This window comes from Coregonus lavaretus, assembly GCF_964263955.1.
Source record: "Coregonus lavaretus genome assembly, chromosome: 14".
Taxonomy (NCBI): domain Eukaryota; kingdom Metazoa; phylum Chordata; class Actinopteri; order Salmoniformes; family Salmonidae; genus Coregonus; species Coregonus lavaretus.
The window spans coordinates 14,623,629-14,650,776 of record NC_140001.1 but is presented as its reverse complement, the minus strand read 5'-3'; the positions used below and the strand labels follow the sequence as shown (position 1 = coordinate 14,650,776).

The following is a 27,148-nucleotide window of genomic DNA, read 5'->3' as shown; positions in this document are numbered from 1 at the left end:
CAAAGTCTAAGTAGTCCCTCCCTGTTTCAGTCCCATTTCTTCCATTTGGTGCCTTAATAAACACAACCCTGATCTATCTGTTCTGTTGCAGCTGTTCAGACTAGGATGCCTTGACACAGATTAAGTGGAAACTGGAAGAGGATAAAGAAGAGAAGTGGACGGCTCCTGGAGATCACTTGTTCTCAATGAGAGTCTGCACCTTGCACACCAGGTCCCGGGCCAGGGTCAGGATCTGCTTGATGTTGTGATGCTCGGCCATTTCTGAAAGGAGTCGAGAGAAGATGACGATGTCATACCAGCTGAACCACTGCCAGCATCAATGCACAAGGCTATAACACCATATTTATTTTATGTGTGTGGGTAAGCCCTTGACTCCTGCATCCCCCTGTAACTCTATTCTCAGAGCTGGAGTATGACCTTTCACGGCATGCTGACAGTTCATAATCAGAGCCATCCAGTGGCTATCTACACTACAAACATCATTTTACCAGGTTCCCATGAAGCAATTGTAACGACAGTCCACCACAACAAACCCGAGAGTCTACTGATTAGCACAGGGTAGTCTGTGTTTAATTTAATTTTGTATTAAAAACACAGTTTGAGATCATTGTGAGGGGTTTTCTTCATTGGCTTAAATTGGGAATTGGGCTTCCTGGGAAAATATTGTCTGAGGTTGCAACAGTAACCAAGGGGGCGTCGCTTAGCGAAGGGTCAATTGCGTGTGTTATTCATTGAACCATTTATTTTCTCAGCACAGGTACCCATTCAAGGTTACTATTACCCCTTCAGCTATTGACAAAGTTGGACATTAACAAAAAGCAATTTTAGGTTTATTATCTTTCTCTAGGCAATTGAAATGCAATGCTCTACATTGACAATGAATCTGTAAATCTACAGCTTGTGCCCTAGTTGAGTATTTCATATTAGCTGCTGCAAGGCAGCAGACAGTTTACCATTAAAAAGGTATAGTACGCACACACCTATCGTTTTTTCAAGTGCATGGAGACATACCTTCAATGCTCCACAAACAACTGAATGAATTGTTGATTCATTGTTAGACAGTTTACCATTGAAAAACTTAATGATGTCGGTGAAGTCCATGTTATTCTCCAGAATGATGTCCCGGTAGACCTCCACCAGTGCCAGTGCGATGAAGAGGACAAAGTGGCCGGAAGAGGCGTGCTTCGCTGCCCAGATGGTCTCCCATACCGCAAACACATCGTCATACACCAGCTCTGAGAATAGAAAAGTACAGGGGGATGCAGGAGTCAGGTGTGGGGATGGGGGGGAAATCTAAATCTGATAGAATTAGATAAGGTATAAGTAACATGGTAATAGGTCCACCTTGCCCTCTGATTGGGCTAGATGAAATTTACTTTGGGATTCAGAATGCAAGTACAGTACATGAGGATGAATCATGAGTCAGGATGGTTGGGATTGGAGTTCAGGGCTCTTGGTTTTTAGTGAACAGAGAAGTGTGTTTGAATATGAGGGGTATAAACACCTAGGTGGGAGAGAGGCTAGGATTGATAATGAGATAGATAGCCATTGATTCATATTCAAAGTGCCCTCACGTGTCCTTCACGCAATAGTGACCCATCTTCTTATTCATGACCAACTCCTGAAGGCACTTTCTCCTGAGTGATCTTACTGCCTGCCATATCCTTGATGTGGAAGCGGATCATTATAACTAATTCTTGTTATTTTGCGTTGCTTCCTGTCCGTTTTATATTTGGTCGACAGTATGAAAACACGCTCTCCCCTAAGTTTAATTGCCATTTGCTACGGTCAATTCCACTGTAACAGAGTGATGCTGAGACTCCGATTTTTCACTTTAAAATGTATGCCAAACAAAAACCAATGATTGCAAAGTTAAACAAACCATACAACTTTATGCTCAAGGAAACACATTTATCTGAAGAACAGTGCAGATGCAAAGTTTGGTAACAGAATGACGGTTTGTGCTGTTTGTTCGTTCATTCTCTTACCAAACTTTGCATCTGTACTGTTCTTCAAATAAATGTATTTTTGTATGGTTTGTTTAACTTTGCAATCATTGGTTTTTGTTTGGCATACATTTTAAAGTGAAAAATGGGAGTCTCAGCATCACTCTGCTACCGTGGAGTTGCCCCTACAGTAATAAGTCCCCTCATAGCAGGATGTCATTATTACCACGCTTGAAGTCTAGAAGGAACCATCGGTAGCAGAAGTAGAAGTGGGTGTAGTCGCCATTTTGGTGCATGAGCTCAAAGATCTCCGAATCCAGTATCTACAGAGGGGTAGGAGGAGGAGAGAGGGCAGACAGTTGAAAGAAAAGAGAGGGCAGACAGACAGTTTAAGGAAAAGAGATGGGTTGGGGAGTAGAGGGAAAGGTTCGGGAAGAGAGGATGGAGGTTTGTTGAGACCATAAAGTTAGACATGTTATATTCACTGTATCTTTCTATTCATGAAAAGTACTGGATGCATGCCAATACGTATAGAAATATAGACGTTACAAAGGGCCTCTGTGGCCTCACCTGGATGAGAGAGCGCATGTTGGCAAAGTGAGTGTCCATGGCCCCGCCGTGGGGGAAGTTCTGATTCATCCGCTTCATGAGCTCAGTGAAACAGCTAAAGGCCATTGCCTCTGAGAGAGGGAGGAAAGATGGAGAGGGAGGGAGGAAAGATGGGGAGAGAGAGGGAGGGAGGAAAGATGGGGAGAGAGAGGGAGGAAAGATGGGGAGAGAGAGGGGGAGGAAAGATGGAGAGAGAGAGGGAGGAAAGATGGGGAGAGAGAGAGGGAGGAAAGATGGAGAGAGGAAAGACAGACAGAAATGTTGAGCGGTCCTCTTCTATCACCATTTCAGTTGTCCACCCTGAGGCACAACAGAACCTGTCCTCTGTTTTATAGTATTATTCATTGTACTCTTTCCTTACTTCTCAATACCTCTGTATGATATAGTGATAGTCTATGATGAGTCTCATTGACAGACTGTTGTTTGACTAAGCGTTGTTGTGTGTCTGTGTGTGTGTTATAGAGCAGCTGAACAAAAAAAAAAATATATATATATATCTGGTTGAAAACGGCCTGTTGCATCGATATTAGTCAGAAATATTGATTCTAGTGTTAAAATTGACTACAAAGTACACTGCTCAAAAAAATAAAGGGAACACTTAAACAACACAATGTAACTCCAAGTCAATCACACTTCTGTGAAATCAAACTGTCCACTTAGGAAGCAACACTGATTGACAATACATTTCACATGCTGTTGTGCAAATGGAATAGACAACAGGCGGAAATTATAGGCAATTAGCAAGACACCCCCAATAAAGAAGTGGTTCTGCAGGTGGTGACCACAGACCACTTCTCAGTTCCTATGCTTCCTGGCTGATGTTTTGGTCACTTTTGAATGCTGGCGGTGCTTTCACTCTAGTGGTAGCATGAGACGGAGTCTACAACCCACACAAGTGGCTCAGGTAGTGCAGCTCATCCAGGATGGCACATCAATGCGAGCTGTGGCAAGAAGGTTTGCTGTGTCTGTCAGCGTAGTGTCCAGAGCATGGAGGCGCTACCAGGAGACAGGCCAGTACATCAGGAGATGTGGAGGAGGCCGTAGGAGGGCAACAACCCAGCAGCAGGACCGCTACCTCCGCCTTTGTGCAAGGAGGAGCAGGAGGAGCACTGCCAGAGCCCTGCAAAATGACCTCCAGCAGGCCACAAATGTGCATGTGTCTGCTCAAACGGTCAGAAACAGACTCCATGAGGGTGGTATGAGGGCCCGACGTCCACAGGTGGGGGTTGTGCTTACAGCCCAACACCGTGCAGGACGTTTGGCATTTGCCAGAGAACACCAAGATTGGCAAATTCGCCACTGGCGCCCTGTGCTCTTCACAGATGAAAGCAGGTTCACACTGAGCACATGTGACAGACGTGACAGAGTCTGGAGACGCCGTGGAGAACGTTCTTCTGCCTGCAACATCGTCCAGCATGACCGGTTTGGCGGTGGGTCAGTCATGGTGTGGGGTGGCATTTCTTTGGGGGGCCGCACAGCCCTCCATGTGCTCGCCAGAGGTAGCCTGACTGCCATTAGGTACCGAGATGAGATCCTCAGACCCCTTGTGAGACCATATGCTGGTGCGGTTGGCCCTGGGTTCCTCCTAATGCAAGACAATGCTAGACCTCATGTGGCTGGAGTGTGTCAGCAGTTCCTGCAAGAGGAAGGCATTGATGCTATGGACTGGCCCGCCCGTTCCCCAGACCTGAATCCAATTGAGCACATCTGGGACATCATGTCTCGCTCCATCCACCAACGCCACGTTGCACCACAGACTGTTCAGGAGCATGCCCAGGCGTTGTAGGGAGGTCATACAGGCACGTGGAGGCCACACACACTACTGAGCCTCATTTTGACTTGTTTTAAGGACATTACATCAAAGTTGGATCAGCCTGTAGTGTGGTTTTCCACTTTAATTTTGAGGGTGACTCCAAATCCAGACCTCCATGGGTTGATACATTTGATTTCCATTGATAATTTTTGTGTGATTTTGTTGTCAGCACATTCAACTATGTAAAGAAAAAAGTATTTAATAAGATTATTTCATTCATTCAGATCTAGGATGTGTTGTTTAAGTGTTCCCTTTATTTTTTTGAGCAGTGTATAAACAGCATATTTTGGTCATAAAGTCAGTATCTTCCAAAACAGATATTTGCGAGATTTAGGGAAGCTGTTACGTTCCTAGAGCCATTGGATATTTGAGGGTTGGGTTTTGATTTAGATCATGCCCACTAACACAGGACTGTAACGCCTAGGGAGAATTGTAATGCACAGAGAAACAGCTGCACTGATTGCACTCTATCCAATTGTATGCAGAACCTACAGACAATGAGACAGACCTCACACATTACGCATGCGCCTCAGACTTGTTTACATGAGAAAACCCTACGCCTATGTTATGTTAAAAGAACACTTGGCCCCTAAGCCATTGTTAAATCCCATACTTACAACTTGTGCTAAGTTAGGATATTATACTGAATTGAATAAACCGGACTCAGAGGTAAACTTCAACATGTCTTTACTCCATGACCGTCTTGTAACAAGATCCCAGCATTCTTTACTGACGTGGTGACATCATAGCAGTACGTCACATCAATACACCACCTCCCCCCTTTACTTGGATATAAACTTCAACGTCAACCTAACATACATAAGAACACTTGTTTCTTTACCTGCATAGCAACCGTTGTGTTACCAATAAACAACTGAAATCTGTTCCCAGTTTCTTACTCGTTCGGTTTTCCGCTTACTTTCTTACTGTAACAAAACATTCTGCACCTTTTCTTTTTCACAGCGTAACTCAAACATTCAGAGTCTTTTCATTATTGCTTTGTACTTGCCACTTTTCAGTTTATACTTGTTTTCTTTACCCATTACAGTGCAGGATCATTATTTAATGACAAAGTATGTTAGCTTCTGTGGCAGTTTGATTTGTCTGTGAGGCCTGACTGCCTTGTGGTGGTAGATTGCACAATATCATGATATCACCTTCTGGTCATTGCACTTGGAGTTGTGTTCACAGCCACAAATCTCACATACTCCACTGCTTCATGTGTGTGTGATTCATTCACTGCAGTCTCTCCGAGTAGACGAGACAGAGGGTCAGCGATGTTGTTTTTGCCTGGTATGTGGACAACACGAAAGTCATAAGGTTGGAGCCTCAGCACCCACCGTTCGATGCGAGCGCATGGCTTTGAGTGAGGACTGTAAATAGCCTCTAATGCCTTATGATCAGTCACTAAATCAAATTCCCTGCCGTATACATACAGGCGAAGCCTTTAACAAGCCCAAACCAATGCAAGGGCCTCACGCTCAGTCTGTGAATATCTGCGTTCACACTCTGACAGACTCCTGCTCACATAACAGACTGGAACCATTTCTCTGTGTTGTTCTTACACGAGCACAGCTCCTAGGCCTACTGGTCCTGCGTCTGCTTCAGACAGTTTCTCTTTTAATGTCTGAAATGCCTTATTCTGCTCTGGTCCGAAGTGGAACGTTGTGTCCTTCTTGGTCAACTTCCGCAGAGGCTCTGAGAGTGTAGAGAACTGGGGAATGAACCTATTGCTTTAGCCCACAAACCCTAGAAAGTTACGAACCTCTGATGCAGTCTCAGGCTCCCTGGCCTCGACCACTGCTCTCACCCTTTCAGCTGTGGGACCGATGCCCTTCTGTGAGAGTAGCATGCCCATAAACACCAACTTGTCCATGTTGAACTGACATTTCTCTGAGTTGAGAGTCAGTCCACAGCCCTGGTTTTAGCTCCAATTGATGGTGGCGCCATTTAAGATCCAGTTTACTGAACATGACAGACCCATTCATTCCTTGCAAAAATTAATCTACTGTGGGGATTGGGTCCCTGCCACGTATGATTGCTGTGTTCGCTTGTCTCATGTCCAGACAGTCTTATGTCGCCGTCCGGTTTTGGCACTACCACCACCGGATTCACCCACGGTGTGGCACCATCCACTCTCTCGATTAAGTCCATGTTTTGTAGTTCCTTGATCTTTTTCTCCACAGCTTCTCTCAGGTGAAATGGTACACGCCTAAGGGCCTGTGCTACTGGTGTCACATTTTCATCAACATGTAGGTTGATCTGCTTTGTGTTGGGGTACTGCTGTTTTATCTGTGCTTTCACATCTGTTACTGCTGCTATGTCAACACCCACTTTTAGCACACCCAATTTAATGGCAGTCTCTTTCCCTAGCAACGGCTCTCCGTGTCCACATATCACAGTGAACTCAGCCTGTGTGCTGCGCTTGTCTGTCTTTATTTGGCATGAAAAGCCCTTCTACTGGTAATTGCTCGCTGGATGAGTGTGCATATAGCTTTTTATCAGTCAGTAATGAACGACACCTGATTTCCGTGGCTTTCAACATTTCCCATGTGCTCTCATCTACTATGTTATTTCGTGGCCCAAGAATCAATTAACATTAATACATTTTCGCCTCCCACTGAGAACGTGATCCTGTTTGAGTTACAGTTCTTATTTACTACAAATGCTTAGTCTCTGTTTTGTTCCTCTGAATCAACATATTTCACAATCTGTTTCGAGTTATCTTTGGTCTTGCACATTTTTGCAAAACTATCCTTTCCGTTTCATTTCTTGCAGGTCTGCCCGCGTGCTGGACAAGCAGAGTCCTTTGCAAAATTATCATGTCCACAACGGTAGCAAACTTTCTTTGATTTGTTTTTTCCATCTGCATTCTGTCTCCGCCCCGTTTGTGATATTTCTTCTCCTTTTTGAAAACACAATGCACGATCTCATTATCCTTCGCATCCGTACTCACATGCATGGTGGACATTTGCACTTCAGTTCTTTCACATTGTGTGGCTAGCTCTAGTGACCGCGCTAATGTTAGCCTTCCTCCAATAGCTTTCTGCGCACATATTCCGTATAACACTTGCTCAGTATGGCATCTCTAATCTGATTGTCCTTTATCTTTTTTTTCACCTTTATTTAACCAGGTAAGCCAGTTGAGAACAAGTTCTCATTTACAACTGCGACCTGGCCAAGATAAAGCAAAGCAGTGCGATAAAAACAACAACAACACAGAGTTACATATGGAATAAACAAAACGTACAGTCAATAACACAATAGAAAATCTATATACAGTGTGTGCAAATGTAGTAAGTTATAGAGGTAAGGCAATAAATAGGCCATAGTGCAAAATAATTACAATTTAGTATTAACACTGGAGTGATAGATGTGCAGAAGATGATGTGCAAATAGAGATACTGGGGTGCAAATGAGCAAAATAAATAACAATGTAAATAACAATATGGGGATGAGGTAGTTGGGTGGGCTAATTACAGATGGGCTGTGTACAGGTGCAGTGATCGGTAAGCTGCTCTGACAACTGATGCTTAAAGTTAGTGAGGGAGATAAGTGTCTCCAGCTTCAGAGATTTTTGCAGTTCGTTCCAGTCATTTGCAGCAGAGAACTGGAAGGAATGGCGGCCAAAGGAGGTGTTGGCTTTGGGGATGACCAGTGAGATATACCTGCTGGAACGCATACTACAGGTGGGTGTTGCTATGGTGACCAATGATCTAAGATAAGGCGGGGATTTGCCTAGAAGTGATTTATAGATGACCTGGAGCCAGTGGGTTTGGCGACGAATATGTAGTGAGGGCCAGCCAACGAGAGCGTACAGGTCACAATGGTGGGTAGTATATGGGGCTTTGGTGACAAAACGGATGGCACTGTGATAGACTACATCCAATTTGCTGAGTAGAGTGTTGGAAGCTATTTTGTAAATGACATCGCCGAAGTCAAGAATCGGTAGGATAGTCAGTTTCACGAGGGCATGTTTAACAGCATGAGTGAAGGAGGCTTTGTTGAGAAATAGGAAGCAGATTCTAGATTTAACTTTGGATTGGAGATGCTTAATGTGAGTCTGGAAAGAGAGTTTACAGTCTAACCAGACATCTAGGTATTTGTAGTTGTCCACATATTCTAAGTCAGACCCGCCGAGAGTAGTGATTATAGTCGGGCGGGTGGGTGCAAGCAGCGTTCGATTGAAGAGCATGCATTTCGTTTTACTAGCGTTTAAGAGCAGTTGAAGGCCACGGAAGGAGTGTTGTATGGCATTGAAGCTCATTTGGATGTTTGTTAACACAGTGTCCAATGAAGGGCCAGATGTATACAAAATGGTGTCGTCTGCGTAGAGGTGGATCTGAGAATCACCAGCAGCAAGAGCGACATCATTGATATACACAGAGAATAGAGTCGGCACGAGAATTGAACCCTGTGGCACCCCCATAGAGACTGCCAGAGGTCCAGACAACAGGCCCTCCGATTTGACACATTGAACTCTATCTGAGAAGTAGTTGGTGAACCAGGCGAGGCAGTCATTTGAGAAACCAAGGCCATTTAGTCTGCCAATAAGAATGCGGTGATTGACAGAGTCAAAAGCCTTGGCCAGGTCGATGAAGACGGCTGCACAGTACTGTCTTTTATCGATCATGGTTATTATATTGTTTAGGACCTTGAGCGTGGCTGAGGTGCACCCATGACCAGCTCGGATACCAGATTGCATAGCGGAGAAGGTACGGTGGGATTCTAAATGGTTGGTGATCTGTTCGTTAACTTGGCTTTCAAATACTTTCGAAAGGCAGGGCAGGATGGATCATTCACTAACTGTAAGTCGCCCTGGATAAGAGCGTCTGCTAAATGACTAAAATGTAAATGTATATACAGTGGGGAGAACAAGTATTTGATACACTGCCGATTTTGCAGGTTTTCCTACTTACAAAGCATGTAGAGGTCTGTAATTTTGATCATAGGTACACTTCAACTGTGAGCGACAGAATCTAAAACAAAAATCCAGAAAACACATTGTATGATTTTTAAGTAATTAATTTGCATTATATTGCATGACATAAGTATTTGATCACCTACCAACCAGTAAGAATTCCGGCTCTCACAGACCTGTTAGTTTTTCTTTAAGAAGCCCTCCTGTTCTCCACTCATTACCTGTATTAACTGCACCTGTTTGAACTCGTTACCTGTATAAAAGACACCTGTCCACACACTCAATCAAACAGACTCCAACCTCTCCACAATGGCCAGGACCAGAGAGCTGTGTAAGGACATCAGGGATAAAATTGTAGACCTGCACAAGGCTGGGATGGGCTACAGGACAATAGGCAAGCAGCTTGGTGAGAAGGCAACAACTGTTGGTGCAATTATTAGAAAATGGAAGAAATTCAAGATGACGGTCAATCACCCTCGGTCTGGGGCTCCATGCAAGATCTCACCTCGTGGGGCATCAATGATCATGAGGAAGGTGAGGGATCAGCCCAGAACTACACGGCAGGATCTGGTCAATGACCTGAAGAGAGCTGGGACCACAGTCTCAAAGAAAACCATTAGTAACATACTACGCCGTCATGGATTAAAATCCTGCAGCGCACGCAAGGTCCCCCTGCTCAAGCCAGCGCATGTCCAGGCCCGTCTGAAGTTTGCCAATGACCATCTGGATGATCCAGAGGAGGAATGGGAGAAGGTCATGTGGTCTGATGAGACAAAAATAGAGCTTTTTGGTCTAAACTCCACTCGCCGTGTTTGGAGGAAGAAGAAGGATGAGTACAATCCCAAGAACACCATCCCAACCGTGAAGCATGGAGGTGGAAACATCATTCTTTGGGGATGCTGTTCTGCAAAGGGGACAGGACGACTGCACCGTATTGAGGGGAGGATGGATGGGGCCATGTATCGCGAGATCTTGGCCAACAACCTCCTTCCCTCAGTAAGAGCATTGAAGATGGGTTGTAGCTGGGTCTTCCAGCATGACAACGACCCGAAACACACAGCCAGGGCAACTAAGGAGTGGCTCCGTAAGAAGCATCTCAAGGTCCTGGAGTGGCCTAGCCAGTCTCCAGACCTGAACCCAATAGAAAATCTTTGGAGGGAGCTGAAAGTCCGTATTGCCCAGCGACAGCCCCGAAACCTGAAGGATCTGGAGAAGGTCTGTATGGAGGAGTGGGCCAAAATCCCTGCTGCAGTGTGTGAAAACCTGGTCAAGACCTAAAGGAAACGTATGATCTCTGTAATTGCAAACAAAGGTTTCTGTACCAAATATTAAGTTCTGCTTTTCTAATGTATCAAATATTTATGTCATGCAATAAAATGCAAATTAATTACTTAAAAATCATACAATGTGATTTTCTGGATTTTTGTTTTAGATTCCGTCTCTCACAGTTGAAGTGTACCTATGATAAAAATTACAGACTACATGCTTTGTAAGTAGGAAAACCTGCAGATTGTCTAGCCCAGCTGATATGTAGGGGTCCAGATTTAGCAGCTCTTTCAGGACATCAGCTATCTGAATTTGGGTGAAGGAGAAGCGGGGGGGAGCATGGGCATGGGCAAGTTGCAGCGGAGGGTGCAGAGCTGATGGCCGGGGTAGGGGTAGCCAGGTGGAAAGCATGGCCAGCCGTAGCAAAATGCTTATTGAAATGCTTGATTATCATAGATTTATTGGTGGTGACAGTGTTTCCTAGCCTCAGTGCAGTGGGTAGCCTGGGAGGAGGTGCTCTTATTCTCCATGGACTTTACAGTGTCCCAAAACTTTTTGGAGTTAGTGCTACAGGATGCACATTTCTGTTTGAAAAAGCTAGCCTTTGCTTTCCTAACTGCTTGTGTATATTGGTTCCTGACTTCCCTGAAACGTTGCATATCGCGGGGGCTGTTCGATGCTAATGCAGTACGCCACAGGATGTTTTTGTGCTGGTCAAGGGCAGTCAAGTCTGGGGTGAACCAGGGGCTATATCTGTTCTTAGCTCTGAATTTTTTGAATGGGGCATGCTTATTTAAGATGGAGAGTAAAGCACTTTTGAAGAACATCCAGGCATCCTCTACTGACGGAATGAGGTCAATATCCATCCAGGATACCCGGGCCAGGTCAATTAGAAAGGCCTGCTCGCTGAAGTGTTTTAGGGAGCGTTAGACAGTGATGAGGGGTGGTCGTTTGACCGCGGACCCATTACGGACAGGCAGTGATCACTGAGATCCTGGTTGAAGACAGTGGAGGTGTATTTAGAGGGTAAATTAGTCAGGATGATATCTATGAGGGTGCCCATGTTTACGGATTTAGGGTTGTACCTGGTAGGTTCCTTGATGATTTGTGTGAGATTGAGGGCATCTAGTTTAGATTGTAGGACGGCCGGGGTGTTAAGCATATCCCAGTTTAGGTCAGCAAGCAGTACGAACTCTGAGGATAGATAGGGGGCAAGCAATTCACATATGGTGTCCAGGGCACAACTGGGGGCTGAGGGGGGTCTGTAGCAAGCGGCAACAGTGAGAGACTTATTTCTGGAAAGGTAGAAGCTCAAACTGTTTGGGCACAAACCTGGATAGTATGATAGAGCTCTGCAGGCTATCTCTACAGTAGATTGCAACTCCGCCCCCTTTGGCAGTTCTATCTAGACGGAAAATGTTGTAGTTTGGAATGGAAATTTTCAAATTTTTGGTGAGCCAAGATTCAGACACTGCTAGAACATCGGGGTTGGCAGAGTATGCTAACGCAGTGAATAACTCAAACTTGGGGACGAGACTTCTGATGTTAACATGCAAGAAACCAAGGCTTTTACGGTTACAGAAGTCAACAAATGATAGCGCCTGGGGGGTAGGAGTGATACTGGGGGCTACAGGGCCTGGGTTAACCTCTACATCACCAGAGGAACAGAGGAGGAATAGAATAAGGATACGGCTAAAGGCTTTAAGAACTGGTCTTCTAGTGCGTTGGGTACAGAGAAGAGGGGCAGATTTCCGGGCGTTGTAGAATTGATTCAGGGCATTATGTACAGACAAGGATATGGAAGGATATGAGTACAGTGGAGGTACACCTAAGCATTGGGTAACTATGAAAGAGATAGCATCACTGGAGGTACCGATTGAGCCGGTCTCCGCGTGTTTTGGGGGGTGGGACAAAGGAGCTCTCTGAGGCTGGTTGAGCTGAACTTGGGGCTCTACAGTGAAATTGTATAATAAGAACTAACCCAAACAGCAAATGGCTAGGCATATTGACATGGGAGAGAGGCATAACGCAATCACAGGTGTTATTCGAGAGGGCTAAGACAACAACTGGTAATGGCAACGAAAGTTTGGGCTGAGGCTAAACAGATAAACAGGATGGGATACCGTGTAAAGGAACAGTCCAGCAGGCATTAGCTGTGTAGCTGAGTGATCATAAGGTCCAGTGAACAGCACTAAGTAAGTCCGGGAGCAGATCGTAGGCTGCTAAAGCACAGGCGAGCAGGAGGCACGGCTGTTGATTGCGCGTGCTAGTGGGCCGAGGCTAGCAGATGGATCTTCGTGGTCATCGCAACGGGAAGCCAGTTGAAACCACATCAGACGATTACGTCGGCAGACCAGTCGTGATGGATCGGTGGGGCTCCGTGGCAACACTAGGAGGTCCTGTCCGGTTGACAGAGATGTAGATAGCCGGGAGATGGGCCTGGCTCGAGGCTAGCTCAAGGCTAACTGGGGCTAGCTTCAGACAGTGGTGATTAGCCAACAACAACAACAGCCACTCGGTTGCAGCTAGCTAGTTGCGATGATCCGGTGTTAAGGTCCAGTGATTCTGGCAGAAAAGCCGATATGCTCTGGCTCGATAGCGCGATGTGCAGACCGGCCGATAATTGTCCCAGCAGCAAAGCTCTCCTCCATTGTTTTGCAATTGCATTCACGTCACCGGATAGTATTAATCCTTTACCATCTGTGAACAGCTGAAATGCCATCAACCACCTGGCCCAGCGTGGACCTAGCGTAGCAGGTTCACCGTAGCAGTCAAACTTTGGCACAGTGCTTTCCATCTTGTCGACCCTCTAACTCACTTTTCAGGTTTAACTATCATTTTCAAACATTATCCTCGTCGCCATTGTTCAACCCTATATTTACAACTTGTCCCAAGTTAGGATATTATACTGAATTGAATCAACTGGACTCAGAGGTAAACTTCAACATGTCTCTACTCCATGACCATCTTGTAACAAGATCCCAGCATTATTTACTGACGTGGTGGCATCATATCAGTACGTCACATCGATACACGACAAAGTAACTTGCTGATGTGTTTGATAGTGATCACTTGATTCTGCCACTGTTGTGGGCAAAATGAGAATTGAGACAATGCACACTTGTCAATATTTCAAAATTCTAAACCCATTCGCAAGCATCTTGTGTCCCGCCACAACCGGTTTTGTAACATGATTCGCTATGAAACACTGCCAGACAGACGCACACTACGGTAATAGTTAGTGAGAAATTTGAACAACAAAATGGCAACGAAGCACTTTGCCACTCGCCATTGACTTGATAAGCTGATTTAGCTAACATGGCCTGCCTGCTCAATGTGCCTGCTACAGGTAACTGCCAAAATAAAGGAAAAACTTGAGTAAATGAGGGATCTGGCGGCTCTGTTATGGTGTGGGGTACATTTTCCTGTTTTAGGGCCACTCAACCCCTTAGAGGGCAAGATAAACGCCAATAAATACACAGCCATTCTGAGTGATCACTTTCAACATATGGTGAAGCACTTCTATCCTGATGGGAGTGGTCTCTTCCCAGCCTGGTCTCATAGACTAGACGTAGCATAGTAAAAGTACATTCAAGACACTCAAATTAGTATGATATGTTACAGTGGGGGAAAAAAGTATTTAGTCAGCCACCAATTGTGCAAGTTCTCCCACTTAAAAAGATGAGAGAGGCCTGTAATTTTCATCATAGGTACACGTCAACTATGACAGACAAATTGAGAAAAAAATCCAGAAAATCACATTGTAGGATTTGTTATGAATATATTTGCAAATTATGGTGGAAAATAAGTATTTGGTCACCTACAAACAAGCAAGATTTCTGGCTCTCACAGACCTGTAACTTCTTCTTTAAGAGGCTCCTCTGTCCTCCACTCGTTACCTGTATTAATGGCACCTGTTTGAACTTGTTATCAGTATAAAAGACACCTGTCCACAACCTCAAACAGTCACACTCCAAACTCCACTATGGCCAAGACCAAAGAGCTGTCAAAGGACACCAGAAACAAAATTGTAGACCTGCACCAGGCTGGGAAGACTGAATCTGCAATAGGTAAGCAGCTTGGTTTGAAGAAATCAACTGTGGGAGCAATTATTAGGAAATGGAAGACATACAAGACCACTGATAATCTCCCTCGATCTGGGGCTCCACGCAAGATCTCACCCCGTGGGGTCAAAATGATCACAAGAACGGTGAGCAAAAATCCCAGAACCACACGGGGGGACCTAGTGAATGACCTGCAGAGAGCTGGGACCAAAGTAACAAAGCCTACCATCAGTAACACACTACGCCGCCAGGGACTCAAATACTGCAGTGCCAGACGTGTCCCCCTGCTTAAGCCAGTACATGTCCAGGCCCGTCTGAAGTTTGCTAGAGTGCATTTGGATGATCCAGAAGAGGATTGGGAGAATGTCATATGGTCAGATGAAACCAAAATAGAACTTTTTGGTAAAAACTCAACTCGTCGTGTTTGGAGGACAAAGAATGCTGAGTTGCATCCAAAGAACACCATACCTACTGTGAAGCATGGGGGTGGAAACATCATGCTTTGGGGCTGTTTTTCTGCAAAGGGACCAGGACGACTGATCCGTGTAAAGGAAAGAATGAATGGGGCCATGTATCGTGAGATTTTGAGTGAAAACCTCCTTCCATCAGCAAGGGCATTGAAGATGAAACGTGGCTGGGTCTTTCAGCATGACAATGATCCCAAACACACCGCCCGGGCAATGAAGGAGTGGCTTCGTAAGAAGCATTTCAAGGTCCTGGAGTGGCCTAGCCAGTCTCCAGATTTCAACCCCATAGAAAATCTTTGGAGGGAGTTGAAAGTCCGTGTTGCCCAGCGACAGCCCAAAACATCACTGCTCTAGAGGAGATTTGCATGGAGGAATGGGCAAAAATACCAGCAACAGTGTGTGAAAACCTTGTGAAGACTTAGAGAAAAGGTTTGACCTGTGTCATTGCCAACAAAGGGTATACAGTGGGGAAAAAATGTATTTAGTCAGCCACCAATTGTGCAAGTTCTCCCACTTAAAAAGATGAGAGAGGCCTGTAATTTTCATCATAGGTACACGTCAACTATGACAGACAAATTGAGAAAAATAAATCCAGAAAATCACATTGTAGGATTTTTAATGAATTTATTTGCAAATTATGGTGGAAAATAAGTATTTGGTCACCTACAAACAAGCAAGATTTCTGGCTCTCACAGACCTGTAACTTCTTCTTTAAGAGGCTCCTCTGTCCTCCACTCGTTACCTGTATTAATGGCACCTGTTTGAACTTGTTATCAGTATAAAAGACACCTGTCCACATCCTCAAACAGTCACACTCCAAACTCCACTATGGCCAAGACCAAAGAGCTGTCAAAGGACACCAGAAACAAAATTGTAGACCTGCACCAGGCTGGGAAGACTGAATCTGCAATAGGTAAGCAGCTTGGTTTGAAGAAATCAACTGTGGGAGCAATTATTAGGAAATGGAAGACATACAAGAGCACTGATAATCTCCCTTGATCTGGGGCTCCACGCAAGATCTTACTCCGTGGGGTCAAAATGATCACAAGAACGGTGAGCAAAAATCCCAGAACCACACGGGGGGACCTCGTGAATGACCTGCAGAGAGCTGGGACCAAAGTAACAAAGCCTACCATCAGTAACACACTATGCCGCCAGGGACTCAAATCCTGCAGTGACAGACGTGTCCCCCTGCTTAAGCCAGTACATGTCCAGGCCCGTCTGAAGTTTACTAGAGTGCATTTGGATGATCCAGAAGAGGATTGGGAGAATGTCATATGGTCAGATGAAACCAAAATATAACTTTTTGGTAAAAACTCAACTCGTCGTGTTTGGAGGACAAAGAATGCTGAGTTGCATCCAAAGAACACCATACCTACTGTGAAGCATGGGGTGGAAACTTCATGCTTTGGGGCTGTTTTTCTGCAAAGGGACCAGGACGACTGATCCGTGTAAAGGAAAGAATGAATGGGGCCATGTATCGTGAGATTTTGAGTGAAAACCTCCTTCCATCAGCAAGGGCATTGAAGATGAAACGTGGCTGGGTCTTTCAGCATGACAATGATCCCAAATACACCGCCCGGGCAACGAAGGAGTGGCTTCGTAAGAAGCATTTCAAGGTCCTGGAGTGGCCTAGCCAGTCTCCAGATCTCAACCCAATTGAAAATCTTTGGAGGGAGTTGAAAGTCTGTGTTGCCCAGCGACAGCCCCAAAACATCACTGCTCTAGAGGAGATCTGCATGGAGGAATGGGCCAAAATACCAGCAACAGTGTGTGAAAACCTTGTGAAGACTTACAGAAAACGTTTGACCTGTGTCATTGCCAACAAAGGGTATATAACAAACTATTGAGAAACTTTTGTTATTGACCAAATACTTATTTTCCACCATAATTTGCAAATAAATTCATTAAAAATCCTACAATGTGATTTTCTGGATTTTTATTTCTCATTTTGTCTGTCATAGTTGACGTGTACCTATTATGAAAATTACAGGCCTCTCTCATCTTTTTAAGTGGGAGAACTTGCACAATTGGTGGCTGACTAAATACTTTTTTTCCCCACTGTATAACAAAGTATTGAGAAACTTTTGTTATTGACCAAATACTTATTTTCCACCATAATTTGCAAATAAATTCATAAAAAATCCTACAATGTGATTTTCTGGATATTTTTTTCTCATTTTGTCTGTCATAGTTGACGTGTACCTATGATGAAAATTACAGGCCTCTCTCATCTTTTTAAGTGGGAGAACTTGCACAATTGGTGGCTGACTAAATACTTTTTTCCCCCACTGTACGTTTGGTATAGTTACATAAGACATGGTTACTTAAGGCAAAAACAAAAGTAGGGTGGTTGGTCGGGGTAAAACCTGAACGTCTAGCAACCTTGCCTGTTCGAATCTCATCACGGATAACTTTTCAACAACTTACTACTTTTTAGCTACTTTGCAACTGCTTAGCATGTTAGCTAACCCTTCCCCTAACCCTAACCTTAACCCTTTTAGTTAACCTCTACGGGATCGATGTCCCGTATACGGGACGGTTGAGCTAATGTGCGCTAATGTGATTAGCATGACTGTTGTAAGTAACAGCAAACTTTCCAGGACATAGACATGTCTTATATGGGCAGAAAGCTTAAATTCTTGTTAAATTAACTGCACTGTCCAATTTACAGTAGCTATTACAGTGAAAAAATACCATGCTATTGTTTGAAGAGAGTGCACAACAACAACAAAAATTATCACAGCAACTGGTTTGATACATTCACCTCTGAAGGTAAATAATATACTTACATTCAGTAATTTTGCTCTGATTTGTCATCCTAAGGGTCACAGAGATAAAATGTAGCATAGTTTTGTTTGATAAAATCCATTTTTTATTCAAATGTAGGAACTGGGTTCTACAGTTTGAACCCCTGCTGTCTCTGGCTCCACACCCACCCTGCCTGGCCATCTAGATGTGTGAAAGTTAGTGTATAAGCTAGTGATCCATCATGTATGACATTCCTGGGAGTGTGTAAACTTACATTTTGTATTACCATATCATTTTTTATGTTCTCTATAGTTATGTACTTGAAAATGTATCAATTGACCAATTCGGCACATTTGGGCAGACTTGATACAAAATAGTCCAGTATTGCAATGCTTCACTGGATAAATCTGAAACTTTGCACAGACATCTAAATTGCGCCTAAACTGCAATATTATATTGTGGCCTTTCTCTTGCGTTTCAAAGATGATGTAACACAAAAATAATAGTTTGTATTATCTTTTACCAGATCTAATGTGTTATATTCTCCTACATTAATTTCAAATTCAAGTGTTTCCTTTCAAATGGTATCAATAATATGCATATCCTTGCTTCAGGTCCTGAGCTACAGGCAGTTAGATTTGTCATTTTAGGTGAAAATTGAAAAAAGGGTCCGATCCATAAGAGGTTAACCCTTCCCCTAACCTTAACCTGACTCCTAAACTTAACCCTAACCTTAACCTCTAAACCTGACCCCTAGCCTAGCTATCGTTAGCCAGCTAGCTAATGTTAGCCACCTAGCTCGAATTCGTAACATATCATATGTTTAGCAAATTCGTAACATATTGTACGTTTTGCAAATTTGGTACGCATTGTAATTCGTAACATATCATACGAAATGGGTGATGGACCTCCACAAAGCATACATACCATACGAAATGTAACATATCGTACTAAAAGGAGTTTCTCAGATATACAGAATAATACAAAATGCTCTGAGACCAGGTTGTTCTTCCAGGTGTGATCACTGAATGGTTTGATGAGCATGAAAACGATGTAAACCATATGCCATGACCATTCTCAGTCACCAGATCTCAACTCAATTGAACACTTTAGGGAGATTCTGGAGCGGCTCCTGAGACAACGTTTTCTACCACCATCAACAAAACACCAAATGTCTTAATTTCGCATGGAAGAATGGTGTCGCATGCTCGAACCCCTCCAATAGAGTTCCAGTAAAATGTTCCCAGTTCAATAATTGCAGGTGCATCTCTTTATGTGGATGGCTGTGCTCTTGCGGCTGTTTCTCTTACATCCTCCCGAAGCGCCCAAGTCTTTGCAATCACAAAATATCTCTCCTCACATCAACCCTCAGCACTTAGACTTGCGAGTCCACGTGTTTATATGCTGACCTCACGCCTCAACAAGCTTCTGATTGGTCAGTGTCAATACTCCTGGCCACCATTGATTGGCATATCTGTGAAGCAAATGCGTGTGCCCACAGAATCGTTTTTCGAGGTCGAGAGACCGTGTGAGAGAAACATCTGCACGAGCTCAGCCATCCACATAAAGAGATGCGCATGCAATTATTGAACTGGGAACATTTCCACGCTGGGAGAAACTTAACAGCATGACGTCACAATCAGAACGATTGGGAACTATTTCACGCTGGGAAGATTTTTTAGTTTCATGCAAAAAAAATTACTTGAGAAATACTGCACCTTAGCTAGATGTAAAATTGCACGACTAAGACCACCTTGGCAAAAACGTCTAAATTAATTACAGATTTCTTGATTTATCTTATATTAATTCGGACTATTTTGAGGGTGAAATGTTGCTACCATGACTACATAGGGACAAACAAAACTAACTGCCAGGGTACCTTATAGAGAACATAACACACCCACATCGAACCACACCCCCAAGACACAAATCTCGTTTTTCTTAATGAGCAGCCGAAAAACACATGCTGAATTGGTGAGTTCAGCCCCCCTTTAAAACAGTACTGATCAAGTCAGATCAAATTTAAGAAGAAAAAACTATCTTGAATGTTTTTAGTGTTTTTTTTTTTTTTTTTTGGGGGGGGGGGGGGGGGGGGGGGAGATCAGCTTAATATTGCAGATAGATTGTAACTTCCATCAATGTAATTGTCTGCATCACTTCCAATCCCCCATGTTTTTTATATATACACTCCCCTTTATTACTTTTCAACCCCGCCATCCTTTCCCTACTTGGGGTAAATTAGTGAACAACAATGCTTAGGCCTCTACTTCCAGCTTATACTTACTATCTACATTTTATGGACACAGTCAATTTTACAATAATTCTATTTTATTTGTTTTTGCTCCTGAACTTCTTCTACTCTCAACCTCTCCGATCATTTTCATGATGTCCATCCGGTTTGCTTCTATATGCCATATCTTTCTAACTGTGCTCTTTCCCAAAAGCTCCCAACATACAACCTATATACTTATTATGGACACAGTATGCTTACATTATTAGTTATCTTGTTATTATTTGTTGTTATTTGATATTAGTCCCATCCTCTTAACACCATCCATATAGGATTTCTATTTGCCATATATATTTCAACTGTACTGTGATGTTTTACAAAAGTTCTGAACCTTTCTATTCTCATTGCTTCTACAGATTGTGAATAAAAAATAAACATTTTTGCTAAAAGTATTATTATATTATTGATCGATTTACTATGACTTTTCAGATCCCCCAGTAATGCTATCTGCAAGGTTAGCTCCAAGTAAATATTGCAATCCTTTAGCCATTCCTGGACCTGTGTCCAAAAACAAGCTACAAATGGACAGAACCAAAACAAATGATCTAATGATTCTGTCTCTTCACAGCAAAATCTGCAGTGCTGGGAAGATTGTATCCACCATATAAATAACATTCTATTGGTAGCAAGAATTTTATATAATAATTTAAATTGAAAGATTCTAATTTTTGAATCCGGTGTCGTTTTGCGTGTCAGTTCATAAACACTATGCCATGCGATCGGTACGTCAAAAATCTCTTCCCAACTATTTTGCAATCTATATGGGACGGCTGTCAATCCTTTGGTCCTTAAATGAAACTGATATACTTTTTTATTTATCACAGTTTTCCTTAACCAATTATGTTCTTTAATGCAAGGCCGATAGACAAGTTCCTTACTTTCTCCCCCTTCCACTTTCCTCTTCCATTTTTGCGGTAAGGCTGCAATTATTTGGTTGTAATTTTGGGTAGAGCAGATATTTCCATATGTTTTTGTTAGCTGCATGTGCGACATAACTCCACCAGTCCTACCGATGATATCATTTACGAAGATTATACCTTTTTTAAACATTTTGTCAAAAAATAAAGTTTTTTTGTCAATTAGTATATTTGAATTTAACCACAATATTTGTTGCATTATTTGTTCTGTCGTTTCTGGAGGATTAAATTGAAATTGCAACCAACTTTCTATAGCTTGTTTTAGAAATAGTGATATTTGGGAGATGATTTCCTTTTCAAATAACTGAAAATGAGTGGTTGTAATCTGAATAAAGGGAAAAAGGCCATTCTTGAACATTGGGTGAGACAATCTTACTAATTTGCTTGAGAACCAGTTCGGATTTAAGTATAACTTTTGTATGACTGAATTTTTTAGTGATAGGTCTAATGCTTTAATATTTAATAATTTCTGTCCTCCGAATTCATATTCATTATATAAATAGGCCCTTTCAATTTTGTCTGGCTTGCCGTTCCAAATAAAATTGAATATTTTTTTCTCATATAATTTAAAAAACTGTTCGCTAGGGGTAGGCAAGACCATAAGCAAATAGGTAAACTGGGTTAATACTAAAGAGTTAATCAGGGTGATTTTTCCACAAATTGACAGGTATTTACCTTTCCATGGTAGCAAGATCTTATCTATTTTTGCTAACTTTCTATTAAAATGTATTGAAGTGAGATCATTTATTTCCTTTGGGATATGTATTCCGAGTATATCCACATCACCATCAGACCATTTTATTGGTAAACTACATGGTAATGTAAAAATTGTATTTTTTAGTGATCCAATACATAATATAGTACATTTGTCATAATTTGGATGTAATCCAGAGAGATTAGAAAAAGTATCTAGATCCTCTATGAGGCTGTGGAGAGATTATAGTTGTGGATTTAAAAGAAAACATGAATCATCAGCGTACAATGACACCTTTGTTTTTAAGCCCTGGATTTCTAATCCTCTGATATTATTATTGGATCTGATTTTAATAGCTAACATCTCGATGGCCACAATAAATAGATATGCCGATAGTGGACAACCTTGTTTCACTCCTCTTGACAGTTTAAAACTTTCGGAGAAATAGCCATTATTTACTATTTTACACCTAGGGTTACTATACATGATTTTGACCCATTTTATAAGAGATTCTCCAAAATTGAAATGCTCCAGGCATTTATATATAAACCCCAGTCGTACTTTATCAAATGCCTTTTCGAAGTCTGCTATGAATAGCAGGCCTGGTTTCCCATATTTTCCATAGTGTTCTATTGTTTCCAATACTTGCCTTATATTATCTCCAATGTACAGTGGGGGAAAAAAGTATTTAGTCAGCCACCAATTGTGCAAGTTCTCCCACTTAAAAAGATGAGAGAGGCCTGTAATTTTCATCATAGGTACACGTCAACTATGACAGACAAAATGAGAAAAAAGAATCCAGAAAATCACATTGTAGGATTTTTTATGAATTTATTTGCAAATTATGGTGGAAAATAAGTATTTGGTCAATAACAAAAGTTTCTCAATACTTTGTTATATACCCTTTGTTGGCAATGACACAGGTCAAACGTTTTCTGTAAGTCTTCACAAGGTTTTCACACACTGTTGCTGGTATTTTGGCCCATTCCTCCATGCAGATCTCCTCTAGAGCAGTGATGTTTTGGGGCTGTCGCTGGGCAACACAGACTTTCAACTCCCTCCAAAGATTTTCTATGGGGTTGAGATCTGGAGACTGGCTAGGCCACTCCAGGACCTTGAAATGCTTCTTACGAAGCCACTCCTTCGTTGCCCGGGCGGTGTGTTTGGGATCATTGTCATGCTGAAAGACGCAGCCACGTTTCATCTTCAATGCCCTTGCTGATGGAAGGAGGTTTTCACTAAAAATCTCACGATACATGGCCCCATTCATTCTTTCCTTTACACGGATCAGTCGTCCTGGTCCCTTTGCAGAAAAACAGCCCCAAAGCATGATGTTTCCACCCCCATGCTTCACAGTAGGTATGGTGTTCTTTGGATGCAACTCAGCATTCTTTGTCCTCCAAACACGACGAGTTGAGTTTTTACCAAAAAGTTCTATTTTGGTTTCATCTGACCATATGACATTCTCCCAATCCTCTTCTGGATCATCCAAATGCACTCTAGCAAACTTCAGACGGGCCTGGACATGTACTGGCTTAAGCAGGGTGACACGTCTGGCACTGCAGGATTTGAGTCCCTGGCGGCGTAGTGTGTTACTGATGGTAGGCTTTGTTACTTTGGTCCCAGCTCTCTGCAGGTCATTCACTAGGTCCCCCCATGTGGTTCTGGGATTTTTGCTCACCGTTCTTGTGATCATTTTGACCCCACGGGTTGAGATCTTGCGTGGAGCCCCAGATCGAGGGAGATTATCCATTTCCTAATAATTGCTCCCACAGTTGATTTCTTCAAACCAAGCTGCTTACCTATTGCAGATTCAGTCTTCCCAGCCTGGTGCAGGTCTACAATTTTGTTTCTGGTGTCCTTTGACAGCTCTTTGGTCTTGGCCATAGTGGAGTTTGGAGTGTGACTGTTTGAGGTTGTGGACAGGTGTCTTTTATACTGATAACAAGTTCAAACAGGTGCCATTAATACAGGTAACGAGTGGAGGACAGAGGAGCCTCTTAAAGAAGAAGTTACAGGTCTGTGAGAGCCAGAAATCTTGCTTGTTTGTAGGTGACCAAATACTTATTTTCCACCATCATTTGCAAATAAATTCATTAAAAATCCTACAATGTGATTTTCTGGATTCTGGATTCATAGTTGACGTGTACCTATGATGAAAATTACAGGCCTCTCTCATCTTTTTAAGTGGGAGAACTTGCACAATTGGTGGCTGACTAAATACTTTTTTCCCCACTGTATCTTCCATGTAAAAAACCTGTCTGATTAGAATGAATAATATCCGACAATACCTTTTTAATTCTATGCGCTATACATTTTGCTAGAATTTTTGCATCACAACACTGAAGTGTAAGGGGCCCCACATTTTTTAAATGGACTGGATCTTTATATTTTTCACTTGTATCCTGTTTCAGTAATAATGAGATCTTCTTCTTGAGTGTCAGATAATCTACCATTTACATAAGAGTGATTAAAACATGCTAATAACGGTCCTCTTAGTATATCAAAAAAGGTTTGGTATACCTCGACTGGTATGCCATCCAACCCTGGAGTTTTCCTGGAATTAAAGTCTTTAATTGCATCCAGAAGTTCCTCCTCTGTAATTTCACCTTCACATGAGTCTGTATGGCTGTTAATTTTACATTATCAATAGAAAAAAATCTCTACAATTAGCTTCAGTTAGAGGAGATGGAGGCGACTGAAAAGAAAACATATGCTTAAAGTACTTTGTTTCCTCCTTCAAAATATCATTTGGTGAATCATGGGTGACTCCGTCAATTGTAACCAGTTTCATTAAATTATTTTTGGTAGCATTCCTATGTTGAAGATTAAAAAATAATTTTGTGCATTTTTCCCCATATTCCATCCAGTTTGCTTTCTTTTTATAATATATTACACTTGATTACATTTCTTAAAAAGGTTCTCCATTTCTTTTTGTTTTTCCTCTAATTTATTCTGAGCCTCTATGTTACAGTTTTTATTGCCATCTATCTGTTCTGTTAGACTTTCTATTTCCTTTGTTAGTATAAACTCTTTTGACCTAAATTGCTTTTGTTTTCGAGATGAGTACTGACACATTTAGCTGCCATCGCAGAATCAATATCACAACTACCAAGGAGGAGAGTGAGGGAGAACACAACACAGCTCACAGCCTTGACTCAAAGTGTTAACTCACCATCATCCAGAATGACAAGGAGGGGAGCCAGCAGGTCACACATGCCCTGCACATAGCCAATTTCCAGGTGCTGCCAGATATAGCTGCGAAGAGAAGTCAGCATCATGTACTGTATAGTGTGACTCATTCATTCTTCCAATTTCCAATTATTCATTGCGCTCCACACATAACATAATGAGTCCTAGATTATTTACAAACCTTTTTACAAAAGAGGAGTAGAGAATCATGAATTGCATTGTTTTTATTTTACCTGCACATGATGTTGCGCAGTTTCTCCAGGTTGTTAGGGCTAAAGTACCAGTAGTTTCTGTCACATCGCTGGACATCCTTCTCAATGCGGTGCAGGTTGATCGTGTACATGTCCAAAAGCTCCTGCTACAACAAAGGTGCAAAACCCCCACACACATGTTAAAGAATAACTTACTTGTAGCTGTAAAACCAAACACCTAAATACATCTCGATTATTCAAAACATATATTCTATAAAATGAAATGCCAAGTGCCTACAGAGTATGTGGTTCCAATGGATGACACTGGAGAGATTTTCAGCTCTCCTCCCACAGTCAGGAAGTCAAATTTGGGGAAGAGGCTCTCCATCTCAGACTCCTCAGACATGATGGACTCTGTGCCCTCAGGGCTGGGCTTGACCTTCTCCTCCTCCTCCTCCTCCTCCTCCTCCTCCTCCTCCTCCTCCTCCAAACAGAGCTCCAGATGGTAAACTGAGCCCTCAGAGAGAGCAGCCCCGACCACAGAGCTCTCACACAGGCCCTTCCTGTCCCATGGTAGGGCCATGGAGATTTTAGCCGAGGATATCTCCTCCGTCTCAATGGCCGAAGGAGACTCGTCAGATTCTGTGGTGGCCAGAGCCTCCTCGTGCCTGGAGGTGCTACCCAGTGCTTCCATTGCTCTTGCCACCCTGGTCTCTGCAACAGGGCTTTTATTCTTCTCTGACTCTGGCAGCTTGGCCTCAGATAGTATGGCCTCCTCTCTTTTTCCCACTGCCTTTTTTATCTCCTCCACTTTTGCCTCTGCAACCTCTTCCAGTGACACTGTCTTATACACCTTTGTTTCGGCTACCTCTTCAGATTTCAAAGTCTGATTGGCTTCTACTTCCTTCTCAGTTTCTGTCTTTTCAATAGTTGTTTCATCGGTTTCCTTTACTTCTGTTGTTTCAGCACTCTTTGTTTCTCCAGCCTCAGTTTCTGAAAATCGCTCATCTTCCTGTTCTGATGTCGTGTCCTCCGTTGCTTCTGCAGTCACCGTTGATATCAATGTATTCTCCCTTTTTGGCTCTCTATGGTTTGTTTGGGATGTCTTATTCTCTTCTGGATCTCCAGACTCTGGTTCTGGTCCTTTGTTCTCCCTTGTTTCTCCTGACTCCCCAGGTTCCAGTGACTGCATCTCCTCTGTGTGTACTTGCATGGTTGGCTCTCCATCCAACATTTTCATCACTTCTGCCTCAGGCTCTTTAGCCTCCCTTGTTTTGGAGTCATCTGTTTTGGACTCCACTGTTTCTTTCACAGCATCCACTTCTGCTTTCGGTAACTCCTTTTCAGAGGTCCTTACCTCATCTTTCTCATTAGATAGAGTCACGGAGGTCTTCTTTTCCTCTATTTGCAGGCTCTCTAGCTCACCTGGGTCTGCTGCCTTGTCCTCCCCTGTCTCTGTATTTATTTCCATTTCCACCTCTGGCACTTCTGTCTCGGTGCCCTCAGTCTCTCGGGCCACTTTAGTCACACTCTTTTCCTTCTCTTTTTCCTCCTTATCTGGCGGGTCCTTGGCCTGGAGGTCCTCCTCCTGCAGGGCCAGGGGTTGGGCATTTGGGTAATCTGCCTCCGACTCTTCCTGATGGGCTTTGACTGGGATCTGTTGGGCTGGGGCCAGCTGTGGAGGAGCACTGATGGTGGTTTTGGGGTTGGTGTCAGGCACAGTGCTGTCCTCTGTGCTCAGAGAGCGGTCTGACATGCCCGAGGTGATAGAGAAGTTGCGAGAGGAGGGGTGCCCCGAGTCTGGGGAGCTGGTCACGTTGGGCAGGCCTCCTCCATTGGGGATCTTGGGAACCGGCTTGGCCTCCTCGCTCTTGGGCTCCGTCTCGATCTGGTCCACCTCCTCCACAGACTCAAACACCTGAAAGAACAAGCCAAAGGGAAGCAGGCTAGTCCAAGGGAAGGGATGGGAGGATGTGAAGAACTAGCAGGAGAGAGAGTGTGGGGTTGAATAATATTGGTTCAAAAAA

General features: G+C 43.1%; 1 protein-coding gene across 1 annotated transcript in view; it reads right to left on the bottom strand.

The window, feature by feature from the left end:
* Positions 1-172: 172 nt before the first annotated feature.
* LOC311140892 (small G protein signaling modulator 1-like) overlaps positions 173-27,148 on the bottom strand; it is a gene marked incomplete at both ends in the record, with an annotated part of 107,511 nt that continues 80,535 nt past the window's right edge. Inside the window, 7 exons of the mRNA XM_084176164.1 lie at positions 173-261; positions 1,068-1,235; positions 2,173-2,269; positions 2,517-2,626; positions 24,914-24,996; positions 25,164-25,288; positions 25,420-27,039. Of these exons, the coding sequence (XP_084032290.1) occupies positions 173-261; positions 1,068-1,235; positions 2,173-2,269; positions 2,517-2,626; positions 24,914-24,996; positions 25,164-25,288; positions 25,420-27,039 (2,292 nt within the window). The remainder of the gene's footprint in view (positions 262-1,067; positions 1,236-2,172; positions 2,270-2,516; positions 2,627-24,913; positions 24,997-25,163; positions 25,289-25,419; positions 27,040-27,148) is intronic.